This window comes from Arvicola amphibius, chromosome 9, assembly GCF_903992535.2.
Source record: "Arvicola amphibius chromosome 9, mArvAmp1.2, whole genome shotgun sequence".
Taxonomy (NCBI): Eukaryota; Metazoa; Chordata; class Mammalia; order Rodentia; family Cricetidae; genus Arvicola; species Arvicola amphibius.
In genome coordinates, this window is record NC_052055.2 from 124,248,643 (window position 1) to 124,266,894 (window position 18,252).

The following is an 18,252-nucleotide window of genomic DNA, read 5'->3' on the forward strand; positions in this document are numbered from 1 at the left end:
TGGGAGATCTAATATGTGGCCCCTACGGCAGGGTCGTTCGGCCTCCTAAGGGGTCGTGACCCACAGGTTGAGAGCCACTGTTCCGAAGGGTCAGAAGTATTGCCGGGCTGGCCAGATGGGGAAACTCTGGTTTCTCCTAGAGTCTGGGCACTTCTGTCTAGAAGCAGCAGGCATGATACCACAGGCAGGTGTGGGAATGCCCATGGACTGCTGGTCGCCCCAAAGGAGAATCCTGGGGACAGCACCACCGCTCTGTCAACAACGGTTTTCAGGAGATATTGAAGGGACCTTCTGCAGTTTCAACCACAAAGTGGGAAGGGCTGGGGCCGTGCAGATGAGAGAACCAGAATCCAGAAGGCTGAACGACCCGGAATTCAGAGTGCTACCTCACCTGGTGGCCAAGTCTCTGCCCCACACTAAGCCATCTGGTGGGCCTAAGATCTTAACATACAGTGTGGACCAAGGACCAGGGGAAGAGGGGACCTCATATGCATGCAGTTCAGTCGCTAACCTTCAACATGAGCCTGTCCCGGGGATCGGGCCACCAGAGTAAGGCACGCACGTAGCATGGGGCTATTCGAGTTCTCCTGTCTACAGGACACAGGCTTTCCCCGTCCCCTGATAGACTCTTGCTTTCACCTCTGATTATTATGTAAGAAACCACATTCAGCTGTGGCGCACGCCCTTAATCACAGCACTCCGGGGCAGAGGCAGGCGGATCTCTGTGAGTTTGAGGCCAGCCTGGTCTACAGAGGAAGTTCTAGGACAGCCAGGGCTACACAGAGAAACTTTCTCAGAAAACTAAATTTAAAAAGAAGAGGAAGGAGGAGGAGAAAGCAGTTCACTGGCGACAACCCCAGCACCCAGGGTCCTGAGGCAAGCAGAGAAGCAGAAGACCCACCCGCCAAGGCTGACAGTGAGACCTAGTGAGGGTGTGTGCGACCTGTTTAAAGAGAATGCGGAGCCCGGAGTGGTGGCAACTTTAATCCTAGACACTGAATAACTAAATCTAGCAGGGCAGGGATGGACAACTTCACCTGCAGATGTAAATTAGTTTTACTGAGTGCTGGGCAGCTTATCCCTCTAAACACGTGCTAACTGGATGCGTGTCTTTAGGGGTGGGGATATAACAGAGTAGAGGTCTGGTCTTTTGTTGGAGATTGGATCCCTAGGAAGCCCTGGCTGTGCCTGCTACTATGTAGACCAGGCTGGTTTCAAACACAGAGATCTTTGGCCCCTACCCCTGAGTGCAGAATTGAACGAGAGTCTCACCAAACATGGCAAGAGTGATGATTCTTATTTTAATAATTAATAATTTGTTTATCTTTATTGTATATGCACTGGTGTTTTGCCTGCATATGTGTATGTGGATGCTGGATCCCCTGGAACTGGAGTTACAGACAGGTGTGAGCTGCCGTGTGGGTGCTGGGAATTGAACCTGGGTCCTCTGGAAGAGCAGCCAGTGCTCTTAACCACGGAGCCATGCTGCAGCCTAAGGTCCGTTAAAGTCTTGGGGGTATGGAGCAGGAGCAGTGGGGTGACACAGGATGGAGGGGGTCGGACTCTGACCACAGCCTCTCTCTGTGCTCTGGGTCAAACCAGTCTTTTCTGAGGGCACAGCCATCTGTTAACCAAGTCCCTGCATTGCTATCAATATGTACTGGAGACCAGAGAGCTGGGGTGCCCTCTGGGGTCAGATATCTGCCTCGCACACTGCACACAAAGAACAGTAAGCGGACCCCTCCTCCCACCCAGGACCCCTCCTCCCACTGTGGCCCAGCCCCCACAAGCTTCTTCCCAGTCTCCCAAGCCACACACTGTGTCTCATTCCCACAGCCCTAAGACATTCCAGCACTTCCTGTCAGAGCCACCACCTGTCTCCACTCCTGCTCCCAATTCCCCCTCAGCCCATACCAACTGCCTCCCACTTTCCCGGCAATGCCCAGCCTAAGGGCCCTGGGCTCTCCAGAGGCACTGGCCTTCCCTCAGTGGTCAGCGTTACTGCTGGCAGAGACTCTTCTGGAATACCCACTGCTCTTTGCCTGGGCTTGCTGACCCTTAGCGGTCAGGAGGTTTGGTTGGTTCTCTGCTCTCCCACCACAGATGCCTGGCTCTCCCCATCAGCTTCAGACCTCTTCCCAGATGGCTCACCAGGGTGCTCTTCTGGGCACACATTCGAATGTCTCCACCTCAGGTCCTGGGTGGAAGGCTGACTACATTCCCTCCTTCCTCTTCTTCTTCCCAACCCCCTATCTCTATTAAATTAATAAATGCTCAGTGTGGAGCTGACGTAGCCTCTGATGTGGGCATTACTGCCGTATTTAACAGAAAAAACAGGTGCAGAAAGATCCAAAGGCTTGACTGCATCTCACAGACCGAGTCAGTTAGAGGTGACTCCAGAAGTGGCTCTTCTTCTTTTGGTCCAGAGTTACACGGTGTAGCCAGGCTGGCCTGGAACCTGTGATGCCCTGCACCAGGAAGCCTGGCTAGGACAGCGTGGTTAACACTCCCGGGTTAGGCTGGCTTCATTCCCAACACATGGCTTCCTTCTGCTGCAGTACTCGTGGGTAGATGCCAGGCTGGAGCGTGCAGATTCTTTTTCTCCTTTTTAAAATATTTTACTGTGTGGCCTAGGCCAGCCTCACATTGATCCTCCTCCCTACTTCAGCTTGCCAGTGTTAGGATTTCAGCCTTCTGGCCTGGTTTGTGTACACTTTATCTGGCATTTTGAGACAGGGTCTCAGTAGCCCACACTCCCTAGGTCTTCTGCAAAAGCAGTAGGCATTCTCAACCACTGAGCCTTCTTCCAATCTCTCTCTCATCTCTTGTGCCTGCATTCCACGGCCGCCGAGCTACTCATCGCTGTTCTGCCCTCTTCTGCTGGAGAAAACTGCCCAACCTTCAATACACCTCCGTGTCTTTCTCTGAACGGTTGGACTCCCCATCCTTCTCAAGCCCTGACTTGTGGACTCCACACCCCAACCGACGTTACAACTTCAAATCCTTCAGACTTTCCATGGACAGTTTCAAAGTTCACTGCTGATGCTCACTGGGCATTCCCTCGTCCATCCAGTTCTCGGTGGCTTTCTTTCGGTTCAGGGAGGGTAGAAGGATGCTAAGGACAAGCAGGTGGCCTGAGGATGGATTTGGGGGCTCTGTATGTGTGGTCCTTCCCTAGGCAGCAGCTTTAACTTCGTGGTGAGCAACTGCCACAGCAGGGAGCAGATGAGCGATTGCCAAACCCGTGCCTCTCCGGTGTTTGTTTGGCGTTTGGATCTGCTGCTTCCTGGATTTCTGTAACAATCCGACAAACAGGAAAAAGACTGTGTGCGGGGACAGCAGGAGCCAACTCTCCGGATCTCCATCTGGGCCCGGCCCTCACAGCGGCACACAGACCACCCCCACCACCCCCACCATACACCTCGGCCCCATCCTGGCCTCTCCTCTCCATCCGTACCCAACTCTCCTACCTTTACTCTGCCCAGCTCCTTCTCTTGTCCAAAGTCCTCACGTGTTCTCCCAAAATAAACTAGTAAGCAAAGTGGTTGGTTTGTCTCCTCTGGAGGTGAAGGCCTTGGGAGCTGGACCGGACTGCCCATCACGGGGCCTCTCTACCGCCCTGCCTTGGCATCTCCAACTCGGCTCCAGACAAACAAAGCTGAAGAGGATCTGGATGCCCTTATATGGTGAAGGTTGGGTTGGTTAGGTTAGCAGACATCCTGAGAGGTACCATCAGACCGGAGCCGTGTGTGGGCGAGGGGCTGTACTGGCAGGATACAGGATATGAACAATGAGGTAGACCCAGGGAGGAGGTGCCTAAGGAGGGGACAGGAGGCCCAAGGGAACAAGGGAGCCTTGCTTTCCAACTTCCAGGTTTAATGTCCCTTCTTAAGCCTCTCTCCCAGAACAGTGTAAATCTTGGGAGGTTGTGAATTTTTTTTTAAGGGGTGTGTGTGTGGGTTTGCTGTATACCCTGTTGTGATATGTTTTTTATAATCTAACAAATAAAGCTTGCCTGAAGGATCAGAGAAGCAGAGTGGCCAACCACTAAAGTTCTTACCTCTACCAATGCTCAGACCAAAGGGGTCTCTATGAATCCTCAGACTGCGCCCATCTCTTCCCGCTTTCTATTCCTCTCTCTGCCCATTCATATCCTTTCCTGTCCCCACCTCCCCAGTGCTGGGATTAAAGGTTCGAGCCTGCACTGTTTCTCTTTTAAACAGGATCAGTTTTGAGTAGCCCAGGGTGGCCTTGAACTCACAGAGAGCCGTCTGCCCAAGGGCTGGGATTAGAGGTGTGTGTGCCACCATTGCCTGGCCTCTATGGCTGACTAGTGGCTGGGCTCTGCACTCTGATCTTCAGGAAAGTTTTATTTGTTAAAGCACAAATAAAATCTACTACACTACCCCTTTCTGGCCTCCAGCTCTGATTCTCCTTCCTCCGTCCTCAGGGTTAGGATTACAGAGTGTGCCACCGCAGGCTGCTATGAGTAGGGTCTCTCCCCAAGGCGGAGTGCTCAGGAAGGGACATGAAGGCAGCACTGGATGCTGGCCAAGGCCTCTGCTGACTGGATAGGTCACGCAAGTGCTTGCGACAGCTTGTGCTCTGCTAGGAAGGTTTACAGAACGGGCTGCTGGCATGGTGGCCCATGTACCTACTCTCCGTATTCAAAGGCTGAGGCAGCATTGTTTGTGTCAAGGCCAGCCTAGAGACCACGACTCAAAAGGCCAAAATAAAGCCGAGATTTCTATGTACATCTGTCCTCAAGTACACAGGCCTGTGCGTCATCTCCTCAATCAGGGGGCAGCTCACAGGCAACACAGGTGACCGCAGCAGACTCCAGCACTGCCTTCCAGGGCAGCGGAGGAAAGGGGAGCACGGGGGCGGGAGAGGGGGAGGCGCAGGGCTCTAGCACTGAGGTCGGAGGCTGAGCCTGATTACGCTCACCTGAGAGCGCAGATGCTGAGAAGCCTGGCTGATGCTAGCGTCCACTGTCGAAGGGACACAACAGACCATCACGTAAGCACCCATGAGCACTGTCTCTGTGTGTGAAAATTTTCCGTAGTTATGGTTTGAGACAGGATCTTTCATGAGCTCTGGGAGTCCTGGAATTCCTTATGTAGGCCAGGCCTGCCTCTGCCTCCCGAGCGCTGGGATTAAAGGTGTGCCCCACCATGCTTGGCCAAAACTTCTCAGTATTTAGTGTGATAACCCATCAGGCATTGGTGATAATCTTAGCTCTTAAAAGGCAGAGGCAGGAGAGGCAGGAGAGGCAGGAGAGGCAGGAGAGCTCAACCCAAAATACTAAAACGAAGACTTAACAGCTGCAGCCCCTAGCAAGGTGCCAGGACTCTTGAAATGAACCAGGTTGCTCAATAGACGTGGATGTGTGCTTGAGTTTCTCCTCAGGTGAAAACCCAGCACCACGTGGAGCTAAATGACACAGCCTAGTCTTAGTTTATTATGGAGGAGATTATGGCTGGAAGGCTAAGAACAGCCCCCCGAGTTAGGTGAAGTGAGGAGTCGGGGAGATGACAGACCAGGATGGTGGAGCCAGGTAGGACAGATTGCCATGCCAGGGAACCTGTACAGGAGTTACAGGAGTCCACCCTCTGCCCTTCCTGCTAAAGCCTGGCACTGGGGCTAGAGACGAGCAGAAACCAGAGGATAAAGAGCCGGCTCTGAGGAGATGCAGCACACGACCAGACTGAGGTATGTGACAGTACACGCATCAGCAGAAGTCACACCTGCTTGAACAGGAGGGAGGCAAGCCCACACCCAGGTAGTCGGAGCATAGAGGAGGCCTAGGAGACCACAGGGATCGAGGACTGCAGAGCAGAATCTGGAAGGGGAACGTGCCAGGGTCTAGTCTGGGGAAGAACCTTAAGTCCCGAACTGTTGAGGAACAAGTGTGTTTGGTGTAGGTCGGCAATGGACATACCCAGCTCCAGGGGCGGGGTAAATGGGTCTGGGCTCTCAGACATCTTTCGAGCATGGAAACCAAGTGGGAGCAAGGAGAGGTTCAGGACCTGGTAGAACCGGTGGATCTGGGACTCAGACAGGGGCAGGGCCCAGGCGAGGGCTCTGGAGCTGGGAACTGGACCAGGAGTTGCAGCAGTCATACTGGCTGCAGTCAGCCTTACACCAGGAGTCTGAGAGGTGGATGACGCGTTTTTCTTTACAACGGTAGGAACCGTACTGTGCGTGGAAGCAAACTTTAACATCCAGAGGGCGGGGACAGTTATAACCCGTTAACAGTTCCCCTCATCCCAAACCTAACTCTCCCCAGCATTCATGCAGACCAGGTTCAATTGTCTGCACACACCCCCTTCCACCAACCCTCATGCTGGAGACCGGGCCATGCTGTTCGACCAGTGGCCTTCCCCTGGCCTCTCACTGTGGTAGATGGTGCTAACCATGCCGGGGATGAGCTGCTGATGGTGCCCTTTTCTGAGCCAGAAATGTGGCTGAGTGAAGGGTCTTCCAAGAGGCACAAGCGGCAGGTAGACATCGGCAATTGGGGTTGGCATAGAGGAACAAAGGAGATGGAGCCAGGTCTCACTCTCAAGTACACCCAGGGCCCCAGCTCCACCCTTCCTGGATTCGGTTTCCCCTTCCTCCCAGACCCTGTCCCCATTTACCCTTTCCCATCGCAAGGTCCACCATGATCAGTACACCTACAAGCCTTCACCATTGAATTCTGGGGAGAGGCGCAGCTCCCGTGGAATAACCCCAAACCCCACCTTCCTAGGACCACACTCCTTCATCCTCAGAGGCAGAATGGTTTTGACAGGCGGTCTGAGCAGAGCTGCTGCAGGTGCAGAGCTGGAGAAAGATCCTGCCCAGGAAGATGGCATGTCCTCCCACAAGGTCTGGAGCCCATGTGGGCACCAGCTGAGCACCAGTTGGATCCTTATCAGGTGTTTTCATCCTAGACACGTCTGAAAGATCGGTACCCCACTTCAAGGCCACGGCAGTGTCTGTCTCTGGCAGGCCCCGCTGTCCAGGCCTCCTCATCCCTTCCAGATGGAGGTGACTCAGCTCTCCCAGCAGGGGGCACACGATAGCACAGCAACGACTGTGGCTTTCTCTGGGTTCTGTTTACTTTAGGATTCATTTCCTTTAACAGCGAGACTGAGAGCATGCCTTATGAAGCCCCCAGAGCAGAGGCACAGCCACGGAGCAGAGAGAGAGAGAGACAGAGGTTTCTCTGGCCTCTGAACCCTTTCTTTTCAACCCTGTATATTACCTAGAATGTGCTCTGCATCCTATCCTACCTATCTACTAACATTACCAATCCATGAAGCCTCAGTCTGTGCTGTTCCCACCTAGGGACGATGAACTATGAGGGTCCCGGAGTCCAGCACACCACCACCTTCCCTTCCTCAACCCTACCCAGCAAGCACCAGCAGACGAGCTCATGGCCTTTTCTTCCAGTTTATTTCATGTTCCCACCACGATAACAATCCCTTTAATTTAAACTAAAAACCATAGACTTCCTGGAAGGGCGGCAGCGAAGGAAGGTGGTGCCACAGACAGAAGGAAAGGGGTGTGGGGCAATCAGCGAATCGTCTTGACTGGGCTCTTGAAGTTGCTGGCGGCTTGGAGCTGCAGCTGGTAAGCCATTGGATGAATCTTGAAACCGTAGAGCCTGGGCCGGGCAGAGGTCAGAGAGGCAGCAGGGTGAGTTCCCTTCCGTCCCCACCAAAGGCTGGCATCCCACCACTACCCCAGCCTCTGCCTCATGCCCACTCAGAAGTTCCCCAACTTCCTTGCTCATGAATACTCGATTTCCCCCCCCCATGAATACTTGAAAATGTACCCCCCCCCTTTTTTTTTCAAAACAGGATTTCCCTGTGTAACACTGCTGACTGTCCTGGAACTTGCTTTGTAGACCAGGCTGGCCTTGAACTCAGAATCCACCTGCCTCTGTCTCCCAAGTGCAGGGATTAATAGCATATACCACCATGCCCACTTAAAAATGTATCTTTCCTAAAAAGTTTCTTTATGCATATGAGCACTCTGTCTGCATGTTCTGCTTGCCAGAGGAGGGCACTGGATCTCATTACAGATGGTTGTGAGCCACCATGTGGGTGCTGGGAGTTGACTCAGGTCCTCTGAAAGAGCAGTCACTGCTCTCAACCACTGAGTCATCTCTCCAGCCCCTTAAAAATGTACCTTAGACATCCACTAAAATTCAAATTCTAGTCCAGGTAATGGCGGTGCAGGTGTGTAGTCGTAGTCTCATTTATGGCAGAGGCAGAAGGATCCTTTGAGACCAACTCAGCCAACAAAGACCCTGTCAAACACTGCCCATTCCCCATTCCTGATCCAAGCACCAAAGCAAACAAACATGCTGAGCCACAAAACCTGAAGATTTGGCAAAGGGCTGATCATCCAAGATGGCAATAGCCACTGTATAAACAGCCAAGTGCCACACGTTTAGAAACAGGCAGCCATCGTCAGCATCCCTGCTCTATGGATAAGAAATCGAAGGAGCAAGCAATCAAGTAACTTCCCCAGTCACTCAGCAAGAAAAAGCCCCGACTTTGGGAGAGGAAGGTCTCAAGAAAGGGCTGTTTTTCCTCAATCCTCTCCAGACCCTTGCAACTGCCTCTGTCCCCCACCTGGGTACAAACTGGTTGGCGGGTCGTTTGGGCCGGTACTCTGGGTGCACCATGAAGAGCATGTGAGGGAAACCAGTGCCGAAGTAGGCGCCGTCGGTGTGATGGTGCCGTGATGATTTGGGTGTGTACACGTCCATGCACTTGGGGCAGTAGAGCTTCACCATGGCCTCGCCTGGGATGTCCGAAAGGCCTGGGAGAGAGCCAGACCCTGCTGACCAGGTACCCCCAACTCTTCCCAACCTCCCACAGGACTCAGGCACTGTACTAGATTAACCCGACTTTTTGGAGGACTGCCAAATAGTGCCCTCCCCCCATCCTTCCGACACTCACCAATAGGAAGCATCGGCTGGTTCTCACAGTACACACGAGGACAGTAGCCAAAGTCTCCCTGCTGGTACTTTTCCAACTAGGGTATAAAATGGAAGGGGCTGGTGAGTGTAGAGCAATCCGTTGCAGCTCGACTCACTTCTCAGTTGCCCGAGCCTCCCGCTTCTAACTAGAAGTGGCACCTGTCAAGGCAGCCTCGACTTCTCAAGTCGGCAGCTGCGGGACACAAACGGCATTTGCTATTTGTTCCCTGAGAGCTCCTTCCTGTCAATGGTTCCACCTCTCTCCCTGACAACGATACTTCTTCATCAGGAGGACCCTCAGTGGGGATGTGATCCTCAGCCCAGCTCTGGGCTTCTCCTTATCTCTTCGGCTAGACTTCTGATTCATGCACCTGCGTCCTGACTGCCTCAGCAGCAGTGGGAGCAGAGCCTCTCACCATTTGGGCGATGCCTCGGTTGGTGAGGATGTAGCGGGCGTGGATCAACCCATAAAGCATCTCCGCTGCCTGTTCAATCAGGTCACTCTGGTTGGGGTTGTCCTCCAGCTCTTCATCTGAAAGGTGGGATGGTCACTTGTAACCCCACCTCATGCCCAAGGCGGCCACCTACAGTTTATCCACCGCCCATGAATCAGCACGGCCTTCTCTCCATACGTCTCTGCCTGCTTCTTCCCCTTCCCAATACACACATAGAGACAGGTAGGAAAGAAGCTGTACACAGAACCCACGGAGAAACCAGCGTTACAAAGCAGGGCTGAGTCGCACTCAGAGAGCGTGAGAACAGCAGGGAAACAAATGCTTCCAGCCCCAGATGGCAGAGTCAGGCAGGGAACCAAATGAATGAAGAGGCCACGTGCTGCATGTGCCGTAATTCCAGCACTTAAAGGCTAGGGCAGGAAGAACATTTGGTAAAGTCCAGTTGGGATGTGAATGGAGGGATAGAGGTGGGGGAGAAAACACATAAATAGCAAGCAAGCAAGGGGTAGGGGGATAGGAGAGCTGGAGAATCAAAAGGAAATTTAGAGAAAAAAGAAGCAGTTGGGTGGTGGTGGCACAGGCTTTTAACCCCAGCACTCAGGAGGCAGAGACGGGTGGATCTCCGTCAGAGAAATGCTGCCTTAAAAAATAAATAAATAAATAAAAGAAAAAATAAGAAATTCAAGGAGCAAGTGAGCAGCAGCCAGAAGAAAATAACGCACACACAAGCACACACATCATCACCAACCCCACACTCAACAACAGCCCCAGGGCTCGTTACCAGGCTCCAGGTCCAGGATCATGTCTAGAGCTTGTCGATAGTGCGGCACCTGCTCATTGAGCCCAGTGAGATTAAACTTGTCCTGGATGTAGTCTTCATCCACCTACCGGGACAGGGAGGGCAAGAGGTGAAACCAGTGTGGGCCCCCCTCTTCCACCCGGGCCGACTCCGATTCTGCACAAGTGCTCAGTGTCCCACAGAAACCGCAGCTCTTGTCTGCACAGCGCATAGACATAACCTCTGCCCCGCATCTCTAGCAACTGGATTTGCCCTTTCCTCGGGGACATCGGACTCTCTGAGCTAAGGACTCGGCAACCATGAAGGATAAGCAGTCTAGTTTCTGAAAAGCATTTACAATGTCCGATGTTAACATACTGTAATTTTCACATCACAGAACTCTAACAAGAAACATCTGAATCTTCCTAACCTTCACCGAGATAACCTCTGTTAGCCAAGTACAGTGACAAACCTTTGTAATCCCAGCATGCAGGAGACTGAGGCAGTAGGATTGCCATGAGTTCAAGGCCAGTCTAGGTTACGTGGAGCTGGCCAACAAGGCAAGCTAAACTCACCTCACAGAAGAATTCATTGCCGCGGAGCCCACAGAACCAGGAAATCCAGGACACCTCCTCAGAGCTACTCATCTTCACGTCGGCTGGGAAAGAGGAACGTTAAGTGGAGACCAAGCTGTCTCTGGGCTCTTCCCTCCTCCCACGCGCTCTCCCCAAAGACGAAAGAGCCGAGGCCACCTTGGCTTAAGGGACCCCAGGCTCTGAAGCATCGCTCTCCGCGCGTCTCTTCTTTACCTCGGTCCCCGTTCAGTGTGAGAATGAGTTCCACTACTTTCCAGAAGATGACAGGTCCTGAAGCACTAGTGTGACCCCCGTGCCCGCCGTTCCCCAAGGCCAGGCCCCTGTCCCCTCCCCACCGTGTCAGCTGCGGCAGAGCCCTGGGCTCCGGCTCCCCACCACCGCCGCTGCCTGCACGCTCCTGGCGCCTGTCCCAGGGCTCCCGAAGTTCATCCTTCCCCCAGAACCGGCCTCGCCTGCCCTCCTGCGGGATGCGCCAGCGTCCCCACACGCCCGCTCCTCTCCTCAGGCCACCCACCCTCTCCCGGCTCCCGACCCGGTCACTTCCTTCCTCGCCCCCACATCTAGGAGCCCAAGGACCCAGAGCCGCGCCCGGGGCCGGGCGACGCGGCGCGGAGACAACCTCAGACTCACCGGCCGGACGGGGACTGGGACTGGGGCGGGGAAGGGGGAGTTGCGCTTCGAAGGAACGACAGCGACCGCTACCGCGCAGGAAGCCGACCCGACCGCCGCAGGCGAAGTGGGGAGCGGGGGGGGGGGGGGGGGGGGGAGTGGAAACTGGGGAGGGGGCGGGAAAAGAGCAACGCGCAGGCGCTAGGGGCCGCCCCCTACCTCTGTGGACGCCGGGAGATGGAGTCCCGCCGGAGGAGAGAAACTGACGAAATGAGGGCAAGGTGAACTACCAATCCCAGGAGGACCCGCGCGCGCCTCTGGGGTCGCGAGGCCCTAGAAGCCGCCTGGGGGCGGGGCGAACGGAGGCGCCACCGGAAGCGGAAGCCAGGGGCCGCGGCTTCCCGACCAGGAAGCCTGGGAAATATAGTCTTCGGCGCTTTAGGCTCGCTCGGCTGCGGGGCCGGCGCCAGCGGGGCGTCCTCCCTGCCGCGCTCCCTCGCGGCTCCGCCCGGGGGACCCCGCTTTTCCCGTCACGCCCGCGGCAGCGGTCTCCCAGCATCAGGCATGCGTAGAGGTGTGGCTCGGTGGGAAGCGACTTAGGTCCGGGCGCTTGGAGAGCTGTGCGGCGGGCGCGCTAACCTGTGGTGGCGCCAGCCATTCTGCCGCTCGGCCCTTTGCACTTCTCCATGACCTCGGGCTGGAGTGGACCCTAAGTATGTGATGAGAGGCACCGTGGCGGTGCTATCTCATCGCACAGCTCCTCGGCATGTCACGGGTCAGGGCCTTTCTAAACGCAGAGCGTGGCCTCCCAGCTCCAGAAGAGGAGCTAGGAGCGGGAGGGACCACGTCGAGGGTGGCAAAGAGCATTGTGGGGGCGTTATGGAAAAGTAGGACCCCAACCGACAGGTCCCCCTGGGTCCTCGCGCTACCTGGGCACGCGATGCTTTACGCGGATGCTTGGGACGGTTCCAGCGCGGGAAACTGAACCTTGTGTGTGTGTGTTTTGTTGTTGTTGCTGCTGCTCATGCGTCTTCCTGCCACGTGACTATTTGAGTGCGTCAACTCTTGCAGATTGCAACACGGAATCTTGCGGTACGGAAGTGACAGTGCAACACCTTCCCCTGGAAACCTTCCGGAATAATGTCACGCCTGTTTTTATTTGGGAAAAGGAGACCCCCCAAATAAGATTGAGCAAGAGTTAAAAGGTCAAGCCGGTGTTTCCTAACGTGGTATGTGCTACAGGGTGCAAAAAATGTTTTCAGAGAGAGCTTGCCTTTTTTGTTTGAAGGGAGATGGGAGTGGAATGCAGAGCCACTAGACAACTGTCTGGAGGAATATTTTTTCCTGTTACTGCTTCTGTCTTTCTTGTGTTAGAGATAGAACCCAGACCTCCCAAGTACAAGGCAAGCATTCTACAGAGAGCCTTATCTACCATGGCCTCATGAAAATTTATTAACATCTGGGCAGTCATTCTAGGGGTCCATTTTAGTTCTCTGCTTTCTCAGCCCAGCAGGCCCCTGGAGGTGGCGTTGCTCATCACAATGGCGACCTGAAAAGTTGACTGGTTGTCTCAGCCTTTCTCATTTCTCCCCAAAGCCATGTCCAGGCCATCCCTCATCACATTTACTCCAGCCACTGACTCCAGCGACCTCTGGAAGGATGGGCAGCAGCAGCCACAGCCGGAGAAGCCAGAGCCTGTCCTGGATGGGGCTGCAGCCCGGGCCTTCTATGAGGCTCTAATCGCGGACAAGAGTAGTTCCCCTAAGCCCCAGAGAGCTGACCCTATCGGGGGAAGAAAGAGCAAGAGAAGGAGAATGACGAGGGATGTTGCGGCAGGAGCCTCAAGGCAAGGAAGACCACTTGAGGATGAAGACAAGATGACCCCGTGGATCCTGCTGGCAGCCCAGAATGGGGATGTGACAGAACTTCGAAGGCTGCTGGAACCTCGAGAGGCAGGGGGAGCCGGAGGGAACATCAATACCCGCGATGCCTTCTGGTGGACTCCCTTGATGTGCGCAGCCAGAGCAGGCCAGGAGGCAGCTGTGCGCTATCTCCTGGGTCGAGGGGCCGCCTGGGTAGGAGTCTGTGAGCTGGGAGGCAGAGACGCTGCTCAGCTGGCTGAAGAAGCAGGCTTCTCTGACGTAGCCCGCATGGTCAGAGAGAGTCCTGGGGAGACAAGGAGCCCTGAGAACCAGAACCGGTGAGGAGGGGCTTAGCTCATACCCGTCTGCATTGTGCTCTCCTTTCCTGGACACCCCCACAGGGGCTCCCCACCTTCCAGTGTACCTCGTTCACGTCACAGAGCGGCAGGGGGCAGGGTCTCTGTGCGTGTCCTTGCAACGTCAGCCTATCGTCTCGGACCGCAATCCTTGTCTGAGAAGTGGGGGTAGAAATGCCTTCTCAGGGTTGCAGTAGGGTCAGTGCGGAAACCGTGCTTCTCACAGAGCGGGAACTTTAGAAAACACCAGCTCTGCTCGCTCTTCCTAAGAGCTCGCGGTCTCCCTAACTGCCCCACGTAGTCCCTCTGGGCAGATGGAGAGGGGCCGGTGGAGACTTGCCTAACGCTGGGCTGGGCAGACCTGGGGTCACTCTCCAATGTGAGACAGAACAGATGACGCTGAATCTAGAAGCATGGAGCAGGCTGCCCTGCCCACCAGGTTCCACACAGTGGTGGCTTCAGGCCGTCTGCTTTTCCTTCCTTCCCTGTAACTTCTTTCTTTCTCTGCAGGCCTCCCCCCACCTCCCGGTTCTGTGAGGACTATGGTGCCCACTTTGAAGACTCCAACCACCGTACATCTACTGCCCACCTGCTGTCCCTGTCCAGGAGCCCCCAGTCCTCCAGCCTTCCCCTTGGGGTGCCCACCTCCAGTCCTGGCTTCAGGCTGCTGCTGAGGGGTGGCTGGGAGCCAGGAAGGGGGCTAGGACCCCGGGGCGAAGGCCGTGCCAACCCCATTCCCACTGTCCTCAAGCGGGACCAGGAAGGACTTGGCTACAGATCTGCACCCCAGCCCCGAGTCACGCACTTCCCAGCGCGGGATACCCGGGCTGTGTCTGGGAGAGAGAGGGTGCCTCGAGTTGCCACACTGAGTCAGAGGGAGAACAAAAAGAGAGAGGAGAAGGACAGAGCCTGGGAGCGAAATCTGAGACTGTACATGAACCTTGAGTTCTGACCAGCGGGCTTGCCTTTCATTTGCTGGACTTGGGCCCCTGGCCTGGGTATTGGACTTCTACTTCCTGGGATCCGCCCAGATGCCAGACCCTCGGGTTCTGGCTCTTGGCCTCTGCTTTAGAGAGAATGACTGAGAGTTGGGAGACAAATAAACTTCCTTCATTGTGGTTTGTTTACTTTGTTGCATTGGGGCAAATCTGAGTCACATGAAAGTCACCCCAGCCGAAGGACAAGCTCTGCAGGTGATAAGGGAGTCCCTAGCCTGCCTGGCTGCACTTTATCTGTTCTTTGAAACCTCCCTGAAGTAGGAATTGCCCAGCTCTGTGCAAGGCTCCTCTCAGTGGGTCTCTGGGCCGCCAATCCAGTGATGTATGCCGTGTCACAAACCCTCAAGTTCTGAGCTTGAGGCCTGATGATAGGGGAGTCAAGTCCTACAGAACTGACCAGTGTGCCTAACATTATCCAAACTGTGTGCCATCCTAACTGGTACTGGAGAGCTCTGACCTCACTAGTACGAAGTTCAGATGACCTCTCTCTCTCTCTCTCTCTCCCTCCCTCCCTCCCTCCCTCTCCCTCTCTCTCTCCAGACAGTCTCACCTTGCTATGTAGATCAGGCTGGCCTCAACCTTGCTATGTAGCTCCTACTGTCTCTGGAATGCTAAGACTAAGGTGTGTACCCCCACACAGCCTTGCAATGTGGAGGATGTGACCTAGAGCGTCATACTTGCTACACAAGTGCTTCTGGAGTTACAGTCCTAGTCCTCCTCAGACAGCCCAGACTCCATTTTACTCCCTGAAAACAGGCACCACTTTCCCCGACATTTTTCTTTCCTGCTTGGCATCCACGCTCACTTGGGACGCTCATACCAAGTGCTAGAGACGTGAAAGCTTTCAAATCACTGTTACGAAGGGCAAAGGGCAGTTGCTTAAGTCACGTGGCTCCTGTTATTTACTTTTCTGGACCAGCAATACGTGAAGTGGTAGGTGAGAAACGGAGGAGTGGCGGGGGATGTGCAGAACCACAGGGCAGCTAGAAGTGCTGCGTTAGGGAAGCAGAGGCTAAGAACCAATTCAGAGCCAGCTTGGCCTATATCTGCCCAAGTCTTTCCTGAGCTACACGTATAGGGAATCTCTGTCTTTTAAAACAAAAACCAAGGACCGAAGCGCCGAGTCGGAGGTGGGCGGTGAAGAGCAGAACTGGGCTTGTATTCAGGTTCTGGCTTAGGTGATCCTCTCTCTACGCCTGCGCTAGTGAATGGCGGGGGCTACGGGGGAGGTCGTTCTGCAGGGTCCGCCTCACGAGTGGCCGGGCTCCGCCCCCGCCGGTCCCTCCCGGCCCGGTTACAGCTGCTTCCGGGCTCGCACGGCTCCGGGAGGCCGCTCCCCGGACGCTGGGCCCCAGAGCTACCCGCAGCGTGCGGCGCCCAGACGCCCGGGTCCCCGGGGAGGCCCGCACTGTGCCTCGCGACTGCCTTCTCCAAGGACGTCTCCGTTCTGACCTTGCGGAGGCCGCGTCTCAGCTGCGCCCTCGCGGGACAGTGGGGCCACTTTGTGGACCGAGAGCCTCCTAAGTTAAGGAATGTGTGTAACCGCCAGGAGTTCGCTGGACACTTCCATCCCGGCTTCCTCCCACCTGGGACTTCCTGCTCCTTGAGCCCCTCGGGCAGCGCGGTTTAAGGCTCCTCAAATTCAGGACCGAAGGACTCAGGACCACGTACCTTCCTTCTTCGATGGAGCACCATCTCCCCTTTTGGGGGCACCTTGGGGTGTGGCCTTGGTGAGTGAAACTTAGGGTGCTGACCGCTGGGAAGGAAATCTGAAAACAGAACATTGTGGGGGTGATCCTGGCCTTATAAGGCCCTGGAAGTCTGTGAGTGTGGGGGGTGGCAGATGGATTTCTTTTCCCCTAAACTGACAAGGAGGCAGGCCATTTACCACACTTGAGGCTGCATGAGCTCTTTCTGAAATTCTGAGTTAGGACGACATCAGACATCACCAAGCAGATACCTATTCTGAACCAGAACAGATTCCGGCCTCTGAGGAGATCCCGAGAATCTTAAGCAGAGTCAGGAAGCGGTCGCAGATTTGTGGGGGCTCACTATACAGTTCAGTCATGTTCCTGCGAAGGCTTGGTGGCTGGCTGCCTCGACCTTGGGGCCGCAGGAAATCAACAAAGGCTGGATTGCCTGCCCCAGAACCCAGATGGGTGGACAGTTCCCCCGAGAATTCTGGGAGTGACTGGGACAGTGCCCCAGAGACAATGGGAGATGTGGGGCCTCTCAAGAAGACCAAGGACTCAGGGAAACCAAGGATCCCTGGGGCTGCTCCAGAGTCGAGCAGAGAGGTCCAAGTGGATCAACTTGGGAGCAGAAGAAAGGATTCCTTCAAGCGGGACAAGACTGCCTCTGGCGTTCAAGAGTCTGTGAGACTGGAGGCTGGAGGAGCCGTTCCTAAACTGGAAGGGGGTTCTGTGGATTCAGGCGGCGTGAAGAACCTTGGAGTGCCACCCCCAGGAGGACTAGGCACCACCGGCCCAGAAGCCCTATTGGAGAAACCTGGTCGCCGGCAGAAGCTCCTGCGTTGGCTCCGGGGGGACCCAGGGGCTCCCTCACATTACCTGCGGGACCCAGAGGAGTACCTGCAGATCTCCAGCAACCTGACCCTACACCTGCTCGAGCTGCTAGCCTCAGCCCTGCTGGCTCTGTGCTCCAGGCCGCTTCGAGCTATCTTGGACGCTGTGGGCCTTCGAGGACCTGTGGGGCTCTGGCTACACGGGCTGCTATGTTTCCTGGCCGCCCTCCATGGGCTCCACGCTGTGCTGAGCCTACTTACTGCCCATCCCCTGCATTTTGCCTGCCTCTTTGGCCTCTTGCAGGCCCTGGTGCTGGCTGTCAGCCTCCGGGAACCTACTGAGGATGAGGAGACCACTGATTTGGAGAGTGAGGGGCAGGGGAGGGAGGCCAAGGAGCCAAGGGAAGGTCCAGGGAGGGTGCTGTGACTGGGTGAGGGTGGGGGCAAAGGGTGAAGATAGTGGCGTGGCCTTTGGGAGGAAGGTGGGGAAACCCAGATTGTAAGCACAGTGACCTCAGGGATGGGGAGGAGACTCAGGAGCACGAAGGCACAGGTGACAGATTGGGGCTGTTTAGGTGTCTGGGAATGGACAATGGGATGTCCCCATTTGAGTCACCAGCTGTTGTTATTGCTTCCTTTTACATTTATCCACCTTCTTTTAAATTACCACCTCGAATCTCCCCCACACCCCCACTTTTAAAGAGCAAAACAAATAAAATAAAAGTGATGGTGGAGAATGAAGGCCGAAGGGTCCTTTCCAGTCCCCGGAGTGGGAGAGGCCAGAAGCGGACATAGAGCTCTGCATTAAGAGGTAATGAGGAGATCCATGCTTTCCCTTGGATCCTAGGATCAGAGCCACCTAGGAGAGTGGGGCTGTGAGGTAGGGATTGTAGAAGGGGCTCCAGGTGTTGTGGTACCTGCAGGGCGGGTCGGGTACTCAGTGAGATCCTGAAGAGACAGGGATGGCAAGCCACAAGGGTGCGAGGAGCAGTTCGGAAGGGCTGTGCCAAGCAGCGGGGGAGCACAGTGCCTCTCATCCCCACTCGTGCTAGGGATTTGTTCACTCAGCAATAAATGTGCTACACTAAATCCTAAAT

At 55.2% G+C, this 18,252-nt stretch overlaps 5 protein-coding genes across 6 annotated transcripts in view; 3 read left to right on the forward strand and 2 right to left on the reverse strand.

The window, feature by feature from the left end:
* The window catches only part of LOC119822487 (H-2 class I histocompatibility antigen, L-D alpha chain-like), a 741,986-nt gene that overhangs the window by 574,940 nt on the left and 148,794 nt on the right, over positions 1 to 18,252 (forward strand). The window lies entirely within an intron of this gene.
* Ly6g5b (lymphocyte antigen 6 family member G5B) lies at positions 5,805 to 6,637 on the reverse strand. The gene is given in 4 exon segments (XM_038342048.2): positions 5,805 to 6,066; positions 6,068 to 6,226; positions 6,400 to 6,421; positions 6,424 to 6,637. Coding segments are annotated over 4 exon segments (657 nt in total).
* On the reverse strand, positions 7,422 to 11,549 carry Csnk2b (casein kinase 2 beta). The gene is made up of 7 exons (XM_038341903.2): positions 11,437 to 11,549; positions 10,786 to 10,868; positions 10,214 to 10,316; positions 9,394 to 9,509; positions 8,958 to 9,033; positions 8,628 to 8,817; positions 7,422 to 7,651 (listed from the first exon to the last, which is right to left on the reverse strand). The coding sequence occupies exons 2-7, from the start codon at positions 10,855 to 10,857 to the stop codon at positions 7,561 to 7,563; spliced, it is 648 nt and encodes a 215-aa protein (XP_038197831.1). The 5' UTR covers positions 10,858 to 10,868; positions 11,437 to 11,549; the 3' UTR covers positions 7,422 to 7,560.
* On the forward strand, positions 11,820 to 14,751 carry Gpank1 (G-patch domain and ankyrin repeats 1). Of its 2 annotated transcripts, none has more exons than XM_038341870.2 (4): positions 11,820 to 11,989; positions 12,487 to 12,644; positions 12,921 to 13,615; positions 14,144 to 14,751. In XM_038341870.2, the coding sequence occupies exons 3-4, from the start codon at positions 13,014 to 13,016 to the stop codon at positions 14,583 to 14,585; spliced, it is 1,044 nt and encodes a 347-aa protein (XP_038197798.1). In that variant the 5' UTR covers positions 11,820 to 11,989; positions 12,487 to 12,644; positions 12,921 to 13,013; the 3' UTR covers positions 14,586 to 14,751. The 2 variants fall into 2 exon arrangements, with proteins under 2 accessions (XP_038197798.1, XP_038197797.1); XM_038341869.2 differs by having other exon boundaries at positions 11,822 to 11,989; positions 13,012 to 13,615.
* On the forward strand, positions 15,562 to 18,251 carry C9H6orf47 (chromosome 9 C6orf47 homolog). The gene has a single exon (XM_038341880.1). It carries the CDS (start codon positions 16,698 to 16,700, stop codon positions 17,580 to 17,582), a length of 885 nt encoding a protein of 294 aa, XP_038197808.1. The 5' UTR covers positions 15,562 to 16,697; the 3' UTR covers positions 17,583 to 18,251.

Bases quoted from the DNA above. Each gene is read 5' to 3' on its own strand.
- Csnk2b (XM_038341903.2), bottom strand. From the start codon at position 10,857: ATGAGTAGCTCTGAGGAGGTGTCCTGGATTTCCTGGTTCTGTGGGCTC. The intron at 9,510-10,213 runs GTAACGAGCCCT...CCCACCTTTCAG, and splicing joins GATCCTGGACCTGGAGCCTG to ATGAAGAGCTGGAGGACAAC. The intron at 8,818-8,957 runs GTGAGTGTCGGA...GCTCTCTCCCAG, and splicing joins CCAGCCGATGCTTCCTATTG to GCCTTTCGGACATCCCAGGC.
- Gpank1 (XM_038341870.2), top strand. From the start codon at position 13,014: ATGTCCAGGCCATCCCTCATCACATTTACTCCAGCCACTGACTCCAGC. The intron at 13,616-14,143 runs GTGAGGAGGGGC...CTTTCTCTGCAG, and splicing joins AGCCCTGAGAACCAGAACCG to GCCTCCCCCCACCTCCCGGT.
- C9H6orf47 (XM_038341880.1), top strand. From the start codon at position 16,698: ATGTTCCTGCGAAGGCTTGGTGGCTGGCTGCCTCGACCTTGGGGCCGC.